Below are 16,456 nucleotides of genomic sequence, written 5' to 3'. Positions count from 1 at the left end.
AGACAGTGACTAAGGGGGGAGGGGGAGTAATGACTATTATATTAAAGCTCTCTTAACTACAATGCTGACATACTATGCTTGGCGTTTTAGAGTCCTCTACCTAGTATTTAGCAACCTTAATTGACAGCTACTCTTTTTGTAAAGGACAATGGAAGGACTTTACCCCCCTGGCTTCAAATCCACCTGTTATTAAATTCACAATGCTTACTCAACCCACCTATGGTTGCCAGATGTCTTTCCACCGAAACCAAACCAAATCAGTAGCAAACAACAACCTTTGCAACGCCTCCTTGTTGGTAACTAGCTATTCCAAACCATAGAGAGAGCCCCAGATAAAGATTAACCTCTTAACTTCATAAATTAGAAAAGCAGCAAATGAAGTGGACACAGAGTTCATGTAGGAACTGGTGTGGGTAAAAACTTAGAAAGTTAGATGTAGTGTATAAATATATGAGCATGACATAGAAATACAATGTGTGCTGTATCGAAGTGGACACACAGAACTGGGTGGGCATAACAGCTGCATGCTAAAGTAATGCTGTAAATGTACTACAGAAGATAAAGCAAAAAATGACTCCAAATAGAACAAAGCATTCAGCCTTTTAAGTGAGAAAAGCCATAGCTTTTGGGAGTAGGTCAATACTTAACAATGTTATTGAAACAATATCAGGCAATGACATAGCAACTCTCCCTCCTCCCCCCATATTTTTTAAAATGAAAGCTCAATATATTTGGTATGCTTATGTTTCTATTATATACATGAAATTTCTGTGACTAGTGTATGGCATTTTGTTTTAAGGAATTCACAAATAATGCAAACTAAAATGGAAATTGCAGTAAGTTGAATGTAAAATGTCAAACATGTTCTAGGGTTTATGATCAAAATTGATCACTAGATAAATAATTACTTGTAAATGAGAATTGTGGGGGGCAGGGGAGACAGCATAATGGTTACACAAATGACTTTCATGTCTGAGACGTCAAGATCCCAGGTTCAACCCCCTGCACCAGCATAAACCAGAGCTGAGCAGTGTTCTGGTGTCTCTCTGTATCTTTCTCTCTTTCATTAAAATAAAATAAATTAAATATTAAAAAATAAATGCACATTAGTTCATTCAAGAAATTGTATATAAAAATTTGATCCATATTTGGTAATCTTTTAAAAATCTTTATGAATTTTTTAAACTTCTCTCCCTCTCTCTCTCTCTCTCTCTTTTTACCAGAGCTCTGCTCAGCACTGACTTATGGTGGTGCTGAGGATTGAACCTGGAACCTTGGAATCTGGAAGTCATGAAAATCATTTGCAAAACCATCATGCTATCTCTCTGGCCCAACTTTTAAAAATCTATTTCTAATAAAGACAGAGATAAATTGAGAGAGAAGGAGGGAGGGATAGGTAGATGGGGAGGAAGAAAGACACCTACAGCACTGTTTCACTGCTTGTGAAGCTTCCCTCCTGCAGGTGGGGACCAGGGGTTGAATCGGGTTTTTGTGCATGGTAACATGCACTCAACTGGGTATGTCACTACCTGGCCCTGATAAATAGTCTTAATCCCCAAATTCTGAAATTTTATTGACTCCCAAACTAGTAGCAACCAACTTTTCCCCTGAAACTCAACATGATTATTCTCTGTAGAATATCCTGCTATTCAGTTCAATTGAACAACCCCTTTTAGCACTCATTCTGAAGCAGAAACTACGCTAGAAGCTGAGGACACATTTCTGAGTCATACCTAAGTCACATTCATGGGGCCTCTGCCCCTAGTTGTCCATAGTAAAGGGAGAAACTAAGTTGTGTCATTAACTTGTAACTTAAGGATCTATCCAATACTAAATTATATGCTCCATGAAGTCTAGGAACAGTGTAGAACCCAGTAATATACCACCTTTAGCTATTATATTTTTAAAAGCCTGTAACGTTGTACTTATTTTTTATGTTAACAGTGTAACAGCATGCTTATAGTCTGGATCCTTCTCTTGAGCTTCAGTCCCACATGCAATTGTCTTCTTGACCCCACCATCTTGAATGACATCTCAAGCTAACACTATCAAAATCAAGTTTCAGAGATTTCCCAGTTAAATCTATTCTATCTCCAGTCCCCCCCTCCCCTTAGTAGTTAAAAGCAGCTTCACCTTTCTAGGTTAAAATTACTGAGGTCATTTTTTATGCTTTCTCCATCACCTCATCTCTAGTCTGTCAGCACATCTACCTATTAAAATATATGATTGGAATCTGATTATATCTTACTGCCTCCACTGTTCTCACACCGGCCCAATCTATTGACTACTGCAATAACCTCACCCTCCTATCTTTGCTCCATATAATTTAATGCCAACATAGCAATAATAGAAAACCTTTAATAAACTCAGTCACATGGTGCCATTTCTTTTCTCAAAACCCTGCAATGCTTCCTTTCACCCAGAGTATAAGTCAAAGTCCCTAAGTGTTCTAGAGAGTCCTACATTTTCTTGACTCCTGTTTTCTCTCAGATATCCTTACCTACTGACTTCTCCCTTCTTTTTGGAAAAAATCACTTATTTACTATTGCCCAGAGACAGAAATTGAGAGGGGAGCTTAGAGGGGGAAAAGAGACAGAGAAATACCTGAAGCCCTGCTTCACCATTTATGAAACTTTCTCCCTATAGGTGGGGACCAGGGGCTTGAACCTGGGTCCATGTGCACTGCAATGCGTGCGCTTTACCAGGTGCGCCACTGCCTGTCCCCCTAATTCTTTTTATTTTATTTTTAATATTTTAATTTTTTAATGTTGAGACAGAAATCAAGAGGGGGTGCAAAGATAGCCTGGGAGAGAGACAGAGAAACACCTGCAGCATTGATTCACTACTTGTGAAGATTTTCCTCCGTAGATGGGGCTGGGGACTTGAACCCAGGTCCTTGTGCATTGTAGCATGTGCACTCAACCAGGTGCAGCACCACGTGGCCCCTGATTTTTTCCCATCAAAAATCTGCTCTATATACAATGGTCTCTGAGGTATTCCTTAAGCCTGTCAGGATATTTCTACCTGGGGATTGCCAGGTTGTTTGCTCTGTTCAGAGATTTTCCTAGTATTTGTATGGATGGCTCTATCACCTCCTATAAGTCTAGCCGCAAATGTTGTCTCTCAAGAAATCCTGTTTATAATTATAAACCAGACACTATCACATGCCCTAGATTTCTCTTACTCTACATTTATTTTTATAGTATTTATTACCAACAGATAAGCTGAAATCTCTCTCTCCCTTTCTCTCTCTCTCTCCCTTTCTTTCTCCCTTGCCACCAGGGTTATTGCTAGGGCTTGGTGTCAGCATTATGAGTCCACTGCTCCCAGCATCTATTTTTTCTATTTTTTTTCATTTCATTTTATTTTATGTTTCTATTTGACAGGACAGAGAGGGATTGAGAGGGGAGACAGAAAGAGAGAAAGACAGATACCCGCAGACCTGCATCACCACTCATGAAGCATCCTCACTGCAGGTGGGGAGTAAGGAGTTGGACCTGGGTTATTGTGCTTAGTACCATGTGCATTTAACTGGGTGTGCCATTGCCCAGACCCCAATGAAATGTTTATTTATTCTCTTTACTATTTACTGCTTCTCTCGGTCAGAGTAGACTGAAAGTTCCATGAGGATAGGGGCCTTTGCTTATTTTGCTTATCTTAGATGGAATTTCAGATGAGAAATAGTTTCAAAAGTATGTGCTGAGTGAATTACTATTAGTAATGAAGTCACCCATGTATTATTTGAGATTATTTAAGAAAACTAGTCAGGCTATTTAAGAACTTCCAGTGTTGTGTGAATGGAAACTGAACATCTTGAGAAATTCATTTTCATTGATTGAAGGCAGTTAATATAATGTAGCTCTTTAGAATGGTTATGTTAAATTACTTACCCATGTATATAGCACTAATTATTACTAGTATAGCTAGTGACTGCTATTGAAGGTTATAATAATTGCTTATTGAAGGTCAGCTCTGTATTCACTTGCTATGGGGAAAGTATCCTTTTCCTGTATCCTGGAGAGAACATGTTATAGATATTTTTCAGATAAGTGCTAAGTAGGAAGTGTCTACAATGACATTGAAATTTTAGTATTCATTTATGGAATTACCATAAATCAATGTATTCATGAAGAAATAAAACAGCTATCAAATTAAGGAACGAGCGTTTTTCCTTTTAAAAACTTTAAGTGCTTAGTGCAAGCATAGGCAACATCATGTTAGGAAATATTGATTCCTTGCATCTTGGAAAGATTTCGCTGTTGTAAAATTGATCATATCTTAAGGTTATCTGTGCTTGAAAAACAAGCCTAAACTCAAAAGAGAGATGTTTTCAGTATTCTTGAACATATGTGATGCTAGAATGTACAGTGTCTGGTATGCCAGTTCCTTGTTACAATTTTATATAATGATTCATTTTAAGGTTAAGTCTGGGAATGTTATCTAGTCCAAAATCAGTTCAGAAAATGAGGGTGTTAAAGCTTTGCAAGTAGAAAACCGAGCCTCTGAGACATTAATGATTCCTCTAAGTTCCACTGACTAGGTTAGGTAATTATTAATGTTGTAATCCAGTTGCTAGGATCAGATGGCATTGAATTTTATGCCTGAAGATGGTTGGCACCCAGAAAAGAACTGCACAAGTAATTTGAAACTATCATCCATGGATATAAGGAAAGTATAAGTTCATGGGTCTGGATGGGCTGAAGTTACTTTATTATATGAAGCAGTTTGTGATGTAACATACTAATGAGAGAACAGCAGCATTACCCCATCTTAAATTGTGAATTTTCAAAATACAAAATAGCAAATTCTGGCACTTGTGTATTGTGAGTGGTTTTCAAAGATTAGAACCTTGTACAGAATTGCTCTTTATTTGAGCATTTAAGGGGCACTGAGACTACTAGGTCCTTTCTTCAAGACCACATGCTGGAACCATTACTCAAAAAGAATGAAACAATGTTTGTAGTAAACGCCATCTTGGTTTTGAACTGGGGAAGAGTTTGGATGTTTGCATACAAGTTTATACTGACCTGTTTGGACTTGGTAGGAAGAGATAAGACAGATTTTTATAACTAAAGCTTACTTGGTGGAAGAGGCTCATCGATTGTTGGGTAGTGATGATGTTCAGGCCTCAAGGAAGGAAGCTGGCTTACTGGCTGGGAATTATGGAGTATAGGACATTCACCTATGGACAAGATAGTCAAGTCATTCAGATTTATTCATTGCTGTGGCAGTGTCATAAAAACATACTGTAATACAAACTGTAAGAAACAACCCACAAAGAGTGGGCAATCGTGTGTGTGTGTGTGTGTGTGTGTGTGTGTATGTGTTGGTTTGCTATATTCAAAGTCATTCAGGAGAAGAGAGAGAGAGAGAGAGAGAGAGAGAAAAGAGGGAATTGTTTGTTTTTTAATGAAGAAAATAGTCAAGCACTCCAGGATTATGATTTGCATCAGGAAGACACCAGTACGTAGGTGCAGAGTGTGATTCTGTAACTACATGACTTTTCTTAATGGGAAGGTGGTATCAGGACATGAAACAAAATGAGCAAAGCCTGACCTTAGCTCAGCAAAAGAAACAGAACTATTTGAAGGAAGTGTATCATATATAACTTCCCATAAATCTCCAAAGGCCTATGCAAAATTACAGCTTCTTATTTGGATAGGTTTCACCAGAGGACTGCCAAGAAGCTGCTTTTTTTTTTTTTTTTTTTTTTTTCAGATCTTATTTTTGGAATGAAACTTTCAGATGCTTTTCCAAGATGGGTGAAAGGAACAGAGGACCAAGAAGGTAAATTTCTGTATTGTGAAGCTAAGGGCTCTGTAGAGAACTAAGGAGTTATGGGATCTTGTGATTATTCTGAGGAATGTTTAGACAAGCAAGTGTGCTCAGAAAAGAGGAAAGGACAAACGACGAATGAAGTAGATAAAAGGCAGGAAGACTGAGACAGGAAGACTTGAAACACAGAAGTGGTATAGAAGGAAGAAGAAAAACAGACAAGGAAAGGTCTTAGAAATGAACATATTCACAGAATGCATTCCTTGATTACTATGGACAGGATCAATGCTATTGTCAGTCAGACTTAAAATGAATCCAACAATATTCTAACACGGTGTCCTCAGGTTCTGGTCTCATTGTATGTAGAATGGCCATGTAGATGGATGGCCTACATACAGCACACTCTGTTACAGAGTCTCAGAATCAAAGGCACTTTTTTTTTTTTTTTTGACCTTTGGATAGTCTTAATCCAGACCATTTGTCTTCCTGTCTCATAGGAGTTTGGTTTCCTCACAATAACCCGAGTTCTTCCCATTCTCTTCCTTTACCCTTTACAACTGTACAAGTGATACAAATAGCAAGTCTTCCATTATCTCTTGGGGCAAAAAAAGGAAAGAAATTGTAAGAAACAGTGATAAAGATTTTAGTGGGATCAAATATCTCCCAGAATATCCATACATGGAAAGAATGCTTATTTCTTTTCACTCTAGATCCACAGAGTTGATAAAGAGATGAATTAGGAAGAAAGTAAGGTAGACTTAAATTACTAGCTTAATTCCCAGAGTTTTCAGACAAAGAAAAAACAAATGTCTCCAGGGAGGGAGGGTTCTTTTAAATGTTAAACATATAACATTGTTTCTTGTATAGTTTTTAGACTATTACTCAAATCCTTGGAATCCCCTAAATCTCTAAGGAAAGTTAAGGAAAGATAACTGGTGAGCTGACTCCTGCTTCAAAGATGGTTCTGTGTTTAGTGGATACCACGCTTGTTTAGTCTTTAAATATGTGTTGTGTCAGAGATTAAGAAACCATGTTACAGTTGTTATGTCATCAGCTGCAGTCTTTTTGATTTAGTTTCTTAAAAATAACAACAGCAAACTTACCTCCTCATAATTAATTCAACCAATAGGTTAATTACTCCTCCAAGCTAATGAGAACATAATGTCATTGCTGGCCAGGTTAATGGAGCTGACCCCGTCTGCTCCCGAACCCCAAGCAAATGCAATGATGTAACTGATGCATCTCAGCCAACTGAATGGATGGAAGGCACAGAAGAAGCGAGCAATTCTGTTCTGCACAAGAACGGGCTCCACATAATCACCCTTGCCTCACACATAACCCAAGTGTTCAGGCCTGCAAGAATTCCTGAGAAGGAAGCATATTTCTGTTTTAAAAGTTAGCCTCACTGCTTCTCTGTCTGGAAAAACCCCTAGAGAGATAGAGCTATGTTGATTTGATGTACATTAGATGTATCAACTCATTCAATGCTCCCAGTAGTCCTTTGAGTTGGAGTCTACATGTACATCCGTTTTACACAGGAGACAGGGAACAGTTAGGTAATCTGGCTCAGGTATCCTAGCTACAAAGTGGTAGGAGTGAATATAGGCACAGGAGACCTGACTTCAGGCTCCAAGCTCATAATCATAACAATATATTCCTCTTTTCATTTGCAGAAAGTTATTTTATTTAAAACTATTTTATGTTGAGGCTTAAAAGGGAGTCTTCTTTTTTTTTTTTTAAATAAAAAAAAGCAAAAAAGTAGATAAAGAATACATCCTCCATTAATTGCTGCAGATCAAGTTACACAGAATGTATTTAATTAACCTACATGGTCTAGCTTAGTGAAAAAAATTCACAATCTTAGAGGTCACAATAAAGGACAACAGTGATTTTTTTTTCTTTTTTTCTTTTTTCTTTTTTCCAGAGTACTGCTCAGCTCTGGTTTATAAAGATGTGAGGGAATGACCTAGAACTTTGGAACCTCAGGACTGAGAGTCTGTTTGCATAATAACTGTGTTATTTCCCCTGAGGCAATAGCAATTCCTATGAAAGAAGAGGTTACGTGCAAGTATACCAGGCAGAGTGGAAGCCTGCTTTCTCTGAGCATTGCTCTTAAAAGGCTGACTTTTATTTCAAACACCTACCAACTTTTAGTTGTGTCCTTTTCTGTATATATCCCTAACTCTTCTCACACCACACTTATTTTTTAAACTCTGCTCTAGTTACCGAGTGCCTTTCATACATTATGATGCAATGCATTCTCTTGTGCCAATGCATAGTCTCTGACCTTGAGCAAAGTAGGTGCTCACAACATCTTTGCTAATGAATGAATCGCTCATATCATTCTCACTCCTATGCAAGCCTTTCCAGATTGTGTCTAAGTTTATTTATGTCATCAAGGTTAACTTTACAGCACTAGGAGTCTCCTCTTTGTGTTTCTCTCCTTAGCAATTTCCTTGTACCTCTCCTTACCAATGTGTCACTTTCTCCCACTCTTTCTTTTTTGAAATACAGAACTGGATACTATTGAATACTTAATTTTTTTGTTTTGTGCTCACTTAAGTTCCTGTGAAAATATGTAGGTACCAGTAGAATTTAGATGCTAAGAATAGATTTATAGATAAAGTTACAATCTAGAAACAATGATGAACTTAAAAATCTAGAAATGATACCACCACAGTTTTGGAAGCTATTGAAAAAGCAGAACAGCATAATCTATATATTTTAATCTTTTAAAACAACTGAATCATTTTTGCATTTTATGTGATTTTTCAATTTTCCCCCTCATCTATTGTCCCTTGACTGGAATATAGTTTACAACTATGCACAAGGAAATGCAGATTAAAATTCATATATGATTCCACATTCATGACTAAGAAGGAATGTCTTTGATTAAAATGCAGAATACATTTCAAAACTAAAGATGGCAACCTTGGGAGTAGAATCTTACTTGAAGAAAAGCAAATTACGTATTCATGTTACTTTCTCCTTCCATTAGACCAAACAGCCTCCAAACAAAACAAAACAAAACAAAACAAATCCAACAACTACAATAACAAAACCAACAACAATCACAACAGAATTGAGCAGACAGAAATAAGGACAAGTATGTGCAGGCTATACATTTCATATGCACAAAGGCTTGTTAAATTCTAAAACAGAGGTAAAAATCCACGTGCTTCAACATATATTAACATTTATTGCTAGTTTTCAATATGCTTTGGGAAGTCAGCAGATATTTACATATAATCCACCTAATGTTGATGATTAACTATTTCCTGCCACTATCATTTGATACTAGGATTGGTTGCTGTCAAGACTCGAAGGGTAACATGTATATTAATCGGTTCTACTGATTGGCTAAAACAGAAGAATCATACATCCAGGTGCACATGGTCATGTGCACACCGGTTCTATTTATTGGTGTGTATCTGAGACGTGGTGGAGTGCAAGCTACTCACAGTCACAGGTACTTACATACATATATACACACATGCACACGAATATGTACAGGACAGGCATACGTTGTCACAGCAACCCCATCTAGGGCAGGTCCTCTTACTCTTGATTTTTTTTTTTTTTTTAAACCATGTTGGTGAGACCTAGGTCTCCCTGGTGATCCTATGCTCACTCTGATCAGGTTTGAGGTCTAACCTTCTCTCCGATTGCTTGGCCCTGCCACGGGAGACTCCAGACCTTCCACCGTTCTTGCCAGGCTTCCGGCGGAGGCGGTCAGCTCCTCTTGCCACGACCCGGCACCATTGGTGGACTCCTGGAGGTCCAGGTCTGGGCTCTGCACCGAGTCGGGCACCGACTCGAAGGCACTGTTCTCCTCCTCGTCGTCGTCTTGCGAGGAGAAGACGGTGCTCTCGGAGATCTTGGCGCTGTCTACCGAGGAGAAGCGGGTGTGGCTGGCGAACCTGCTGCCGTTGTAGCAGGAGGGGCTGTAGCAGGAGGCGCTGTAGCAGGAGCTGCTGTAGCAGGATGTGCTGTAGCACGAGGAGCTGTAGCACGAGGGGCTGCAGCAGGACAGGTCACACCCCTCGCAGCTGTGCTCTCCGCCCTGCCTGGGGCTAGAGTCGCTCTCACTTCCCGTGCTGGGGTGCGTGTCCCCATCCTGGGTCAGCCCATTGGTCAAGCTGGAGTGACCAGGTGGCGCAGTACCTGGAGTAGCTCCATCGGGCTCCTCTCCATCGTCTTCCATGGGAGGAGGCTCTGCAGCCACGGTGTCCACCTCACTGAACCCAGCCTTTTCCGAGGTGTCCTTGATGGTGGACTCTTCCTCAGCGCCGTCATCCTCGGCGCTGGCCTGGGCGGAGGGAAGGCTGTGCAGCAGGGTGTGAATGCGGATGTAGTGCGTCCTTGGTGTCTCCGGGTCTCCGCACGCAGAAGCGATCACAGTCTCCAGCTCGGACACAGGCAGGGAGCATGGCCTGCTTTTCCTCTTCACTGAGGCCCGCAGTTGCAGCCTGTCCTCCCCCTGCCCCAAGGCAGACACATACCCCCCCCCCTCCTCCTCCTCCTCCTCCTCCTCCTCCTCCTCGGCCTGCTCTTTCTCCTCCTCCTGACCCCCAGCTCTGCTCTCTGTGGCCTCTTCGTCTGCCTCTAGCTCCCCAACGTTGCCTGGGGCTTCACTGTCCTCCAACAGCCCTGATGGGGTCTCCTCCCCACCCAGGTCCAGCCTCTCAGCCAGTTCTTCAGCACCCAGGACAGGATCAGAGTCCTCTTGCCCTGGGGCTAGGAATTCCCCATCCCCTACAGGTCCCACAGAGACCATGCTGTCACCTCCTGCCTCAGTGGTACCTGCCAAAGCTTCCTCAGCTGGCTTGTCACACTCCAGACACCCATTCTCTGCCATGTCTAAGACACTGTCCTCACTGGCTTCCTCGGGCAGAAGACTTCCAGAGAGCTCTGGTGCATTGCACAGAGGCTCTCCACTGCTGTTTGCCACCAGGTGGTTCATGGGACTATCCTGAACTTCTGCTGCTTCAGGCTCTGTACTCTGAGAAATCTCCTCATCATCTGCAGGCAAGGAAAAAAAAAAAATCATTGTTTCCAGAAAAGAGCCTTGTGAAGTTCATAACCCTCTATGAAACATGTAAGTCACTGGTAGGCATTTCTGCTTTAGGATGTTAGAGGCAGGGTTAGTAAGGGTTTCTCATTGGTCAAAGCTGTACTGAAAATTTCTGAATGTATTCTTCCCTGTTAATTATAATGTGTGGTCGTGATACATTTTAAGAATTCACTTTCAAAGGAATTCTTTTTCCTTCCTTCCTCCCTCCCTCCCTTCCTTCCTTCCTTCCTTCCTTCCTTCCTTCCTTCCTTCCTTCCTTCCTTCTTTCTCTGAAGTTTAGGACTAGCCCTGTCCTGGGCATAACAATGTTCTAGGCACTCAACAATGTCTGTTACCTGGAAGACTCTTAAGAAAGGGAAAGGTATAGTTCCTTGTTGATCAAGGCTGAGTGAATTATACTTGCTCCGAATGTTTCTTTAATCTAGGTCCACCAGGGTAGCAGGAAAGCTAAATTAGATTCCTCAACAACTAGATAATAGGAATACCCACCACCATTGAGTACTTGGGACTGGCTTCCAATATTTGGTGATTGCAGTAAAAACCTGAACAAGTTCTCCACACTAATCAGCATTCAAGAAGTATCAACCACGGTTTACTGCTACCTCTCCCGAAGTTACTTTCCCGAATCCTTTTTCCAGATATGAACTCCCTATTTCAAACACACTAGCGCTATTTTCTAATCAAACTAGGAGTGGGGGGAGAGGCTTTCAGATAGTTTGTAAAGCTATTCTTACTGTTAACTGACAGAAAAGTCAGCCTCCCCACCCTGAATATAGGGGGAAAAAAATCAGAATGTTTACTGATAATGAGCCAGATTTCGGGCATAGAAAATTGCAGATGGAGTTTAATGAGTGGATAGTGATAAACTGCAGATTCTGAACCCTCAGAGGCCTCACTATCCTTAACAGCAATTCACAGATGTGACCCATGAGAGTCCAGCAATTCTCAAGGTGATCTGCATTTAGTATGTGGGTCATGGAAAATAGTGAATGTGGAATTATTAGACTCCATATCCACCGTTGGATCCATTGCCAGTCCTTACTCCACTGTCTAACCCTCTACCTTTGGGTCACTGGAATGAAGAGGAGTCTTTTATTCAAGAGGACAGGAATCTGGCTTCCAGAACAGATCACTGGGCCTCAAATGAAGGAGCTAGTGAACCACAAAAGCTAGGATATGTCTGGAAAGAACCATTGTTGCTGTATTTTAGAGAAAGAAAACACACTATGATACTATGCTAGGACAAGACATGAAACTCATGCTGAAAATACCTGGATGAATAGAGGAAGTGATCTCAAATCGGAACTGCAGCTGTCCACTCACATGATCTGTTGGAAGCCTGCGACCAAGTGTGTAGCTGACCACCCTATCCCTAGAAGGAAATAAGCATGATCACAGATCTGTTCAGCACTTCTTTGTCTCAGGATCACACAAGGGTGTTTTCTATGTCAGCAGGCAAGGCAAAGCAAACCCAGGGAGGTCCTACTAATAGTGAGGTAGGCTAACTAGACAGGAAGGTCATGCTATTAAATATATAAAAGAGGAATTTTAGTCAAAGCTAGCAGTAAAAGTCATATGTGTAGCTCTTGAAGGTGTCTCCTCCACCTGACTTTCCCCTTCACTTAAATATCTACTGGCTGCAAAGATGACCAGCAGTAGATGCAGCTGGGGCAACAGAAACATCCAGGTGAGAAAAAAAAAATCATGAAGTGTCATTTTCTAAACATCTTGTTTTCAAGATTATTCTAGACACAAAATAAGGGGACCAGAAGTGAACTGACTATATATATATATATATATATATATATATATATATATATATATATATAAAATTATATATATATCCATAAAATTATCACCAAATAATCTAAAACAGGAGTCTTCAAATTTAGCCTATAGGTCTAATTTGTTTCACCACATATATTTTAACACTCAACAACTTTCTAAAACATTTTAAAATGGCTGGTTAGTGGGACCATGTGGTGGCACACCTGCTTTACTGCACACATTGTTCAGTGTACAAGGACCCTTGTTCAACCCCCAGGTCCCCACCTGCAGAGGAAAGTTTCACAAGTGGTTAAGTAGTGCTGCAGGTGTCTCTCTGTTTCTCTCCCTATCTTTCCCTCTCCTTTCAATTTCTCTCTGTCCCTATCCAATAATAAAATAAAAATAAAATAAAATAAAATGGATGGGTAAAGAAGAATAAAAGAAGATGGATTTTGTGACATAAAACATGAAATTAATATTTCAGAGTCACAAATGAAAGTATTATTGGGCTTAATCATTTGTTGTCTGTGACTATATATGATGCTATAATGGCAGAGTTGAGAAGCTGGAACAAGACTGAATGACTTATAGTGCTTGGACTTGCTACCTGGCCATCTACAGAAAATTTGCTTACATGGGTTCTAAAGGGGGGGGGGGGGCAAAAACTTGACATGAATGGTCTTTGCTTTCTTTTCCTGTCCTTCATAATGGACAGTGCCAGTAGCAGATGCATGCATGGCTTGTGAATGAATAAAGTGTATGCATATATTCTCAGTCTAAGAAACAGTGCTGCCACTGACCCTGAAGGTCCTGTAGCATATTTCAGAAAGGAATCAGCTACAGGGTGAAACTAGATGAAGCAAAGCTAGACCTCTAGGCAGGATTCATAGAACTTTCAATCACACCAACTGCAGGGTTCCAGAGAGACCCTGAAACTTTACCCTGGACTCCTATACTACTAATTTCTAAATTCCTAAGAAAAAAAATTATTCAGGAAAAATCAACCTAAAAGCTGGATGATACAGTTTCATCAATAACTTGGCTTCAGCAAAATGCAGTGCTCCTTACTGTGGGGTATTTAAGATTTAGCAAATCCAGTGTCTCCAATAATAATAAAGATGTATGCTAACCCAGTTGATACTCAGATGAGTCTGTATTAATTTTATTTACTCACTTGTGACATTCAAATAAAAACAGAAGTTACTGGCTGTAAGTGTTTTAATGTTTATTCCTAGAAAACATCAGTATTATGAAATAAAGAACATGTATCCCAATGGCCCACTGACTTAGTAAACTATGGTTTAGTGTTTGGAGTTCTTCAGAAGTCTATTAAATTAAGCACTATATGATAAAAAAATAGAATGAGTCCCAATATTGTGTTTATTTAGAAAGGGTCTCAGTCAGTGTCATAAAGTAGGCTCTTTATGACCATAAGAAAGAGATATAGGGATAGGGGAGATAGTATAATGGTTATACAAACAGACTTTCATGCCTGAGGCTCTGAGGTCCCAGGTTCAATCTCCTATACCAACATAAGCCAGAGCTGAGCATTGTTCTGGTAGAAAAATTAATTAAATTAAATTAAATAGGTATCTTGAACCCAAAACCCAATTGAAATAAGCAGAGGCCTATATAGATAATCAGAAAGTGGTATAAAATTAAATTCATTATGTTTTCTTAACTTGATTTCATAGGCCTTTCTTTCCTTTGTTTTTTAGCCATTTCATCAACAAAATTTTTTTTTCAGCCTGTGTCACGTAAAAAAAAAATACTGCCATTGATACAAAGCACACAGTGCAGAGTCACTATCTTTTAGCTAGCTTACATCAGCTAGGAGAATAGGCAAGATCTCCAAATAATGATTTCAGGGTAACTGGTGTTATTTCCAGCATGATGCTGAGAAGGTCTGAATTTGAGGACTTTAGAGGAGTGGGTGTTTGTGTGTGGGGTGGTGTGGGATGGGTAGGGGGTGGCAACTGAGGATTGGGACTTTAGAAGGAAGAAGAAATGTGGTAGCATTGTAAATGAACAGTGTGTATGGACTACATAAGGCAGGAGAAGATATTTGAAGGTCAGGAGACAGCCATCAGGTGGAACAAAAGGTCCAAAGCAATGGATTTAGATACATTTCCAGGGACTCCATTTCTGATAGCAGAGGGAAGTCATCATAGGAAATGGATATATTTCTGTTCTGGGTGCAACCTAGGAGTTCACCATGCTTAGGGCTTAGTGACTGGTTTCAGTGGCTAATGCCCCCAATGCTCTACTCATACACTGGGACCCTTTTAGCATGGGCAGCACTGAAGTGGCCTTTGGGAAGCAGCTGCCTCCTCTTGATTTCTAGAGATGACCTGTTAGTCTCTCAAAGAGGGCAACTTCTTTTTCTTGGGTGACAAAACCGTGATGGGGAAAGCACAGTTAATGTTGTTTCGATAGGGCAGAACTTCTGCTACTCAGATGCCTCCTTTTTTACCCTCTAGGGATACATCTGCCTTTCTGCAGAAGAAACGAGGAGACTTGTAGACCAGACAAATAGGTGAATAAAAGAGCCGGCAGGCTGGGGATGGAGAGGGACTTACAGGGGGAGCTGGGGGGTCCAAGTGGGGAGACCTACTTCACTCCTCTCCCCCCCACCGCCCCCCTTCATAGCTTTAAATTCTGCGCTGCTGGCTGCCAGCCTGGATCCCCCCTTGGGGACGTCCCCCCCAGGTGAGGATAGTGGGGTAAATGGGCAAGCTAGAATAAAGAGTTAGAGGGTGGGGGAGATAGCATAGTGGTTATGCAAACAGACTCGTGCCTGAGGTTTTGAAGCCCTAGGTTCAGTCCCCCACACCACTATAAGCCAGAGCTGAGAAGTATTCTGGTGAAAAACAAACAAAAATAAAACAAGTTAAAAAAAAAAAAAAGAGCCAGCAGCTTTGACTCATAAAAGGAACTCAACGTGTAAGAGCAACGGGGTTCTCTTCTTGACTGTAGTTAACAGGGGGAGAGAAGTCCAACACAACAGACATCACCAAATCTCTACTATACAACAGATAACAGTGTAGTTGGAACTAGGATGAGAAGAATCCTACCCAGGCCCTCTTTATGTCCATTCCCTGTAGGGATGCTAATAATTATGTGAGCAGACAGTAGGGAAGAGAGGGAGAGAAACGAGAAGTGTGATCAGTGATAAACTACATAATTCTCCCAGGAACCTTTTGAGAAATGTGTAGAGGATTCAGGGGCTTTGGAGAGAGGCTTGAATTCTGGCTGTATCTCTGCTGCTTATTTAATTATTCTTATTTAATTTTTATCCTTTATTATTTAAATTTTTAATCTTATTTTTAACCAGAACACAGTACAACTCTAGTGGTGTGGGGATGGGATTAAACTTGGGACATCTGGGTTGTGGGACATGGTGGTGGTGGTGGGGAGATTTTCTGCATAACAATTATGCCATTTCCCTAGTCCAACTGAACCTTTCTTAGCCTTGATTACTCAAATAGGAGAATGGTGACGACATCTAAGTCACAGAAGTGCTATAAAGATCAAATGAAATAACAGTGATAGGGATACAATTCCTTGTGCCTGCTGGTGGAGCATCGGGTTAAAAGCACATAGTACAAAGCTCAAGGACCTGGGTTCTAGCCCCCGGCTCTCCAACTGCAGGGTGAAGCCTCATAAGTGGTGAAGCAGGTCCGCAGGTGTCTCTCTTTCTCTCTCCCTATCTACTTCTCCTCTCTCAATTTCTCTCTGTCCTAACAATAAAATGGGGGGAAAAATGACTCCCAGGAGCGAGCGGTGGATTCGTAGTGCCGGCACTGAGCCCCAGCGGTAACCCTGGAGGCAATAAATAAA

General features: G+C 40.7%; 1 protein-coding gene across 4 annotated transcripts in view; it reads right to left on the bottom strand.

Moving 5' to 3' along the window:
• The window catches only part of HECW1 (HECT, C2 and WW domain containing E3 ubiquitin protein ligase 1), a 345,650-nt gene that overhangs the window by 98,781 nt on the left and 230,413 nt on the right, over positions 1 to 16,456 (bottom strand). For 3 of the 4 annotated variants that reach the window (XM_060195885.1, XM_007535072.3, XM_060195888.1), the window contains 3 exons: positions 12,121 to 12,221; positions 9,430 to 10,797; positions 5,081 to 5,182 (listed from right to left, as the gene is read on the bottom strand). In XM_060195885.1, the coding sequence (XP_060051868.1) occupies positions 5,081 to 5,182; positions 9,430 to 10,797; positions 12,121 to 12,221 (1,571 nt within the window). The remainder of the gene's footprint in view (positions 1 to 5,080; positions 5,183 to 9,429; positions 10,798 to 12,120; positions 12,222 to 16,456) is intronic. The other variant, XM_060195887.1, reaches the window with a different exon arrangement.

The sequence above is a fragment of the Erinaceus europaeus genome, chromosome 8, assembly GCF_950295315.1.
Source record: "Erinaceus europaeus chromosome 8, mEriEur2.1, whole genome shotgun sequence".
Taxonomy (NCBI): domain Eukaryota; kingdom Metazoa; phylum Chordata; class Mammalia; order Eulipotyphla; family Erinaceidae; genus Erinaceus; species Erinaceus europaeus.
This window is presented reverse-complemented; position numbering and strand designations above follow the sequence as displayed.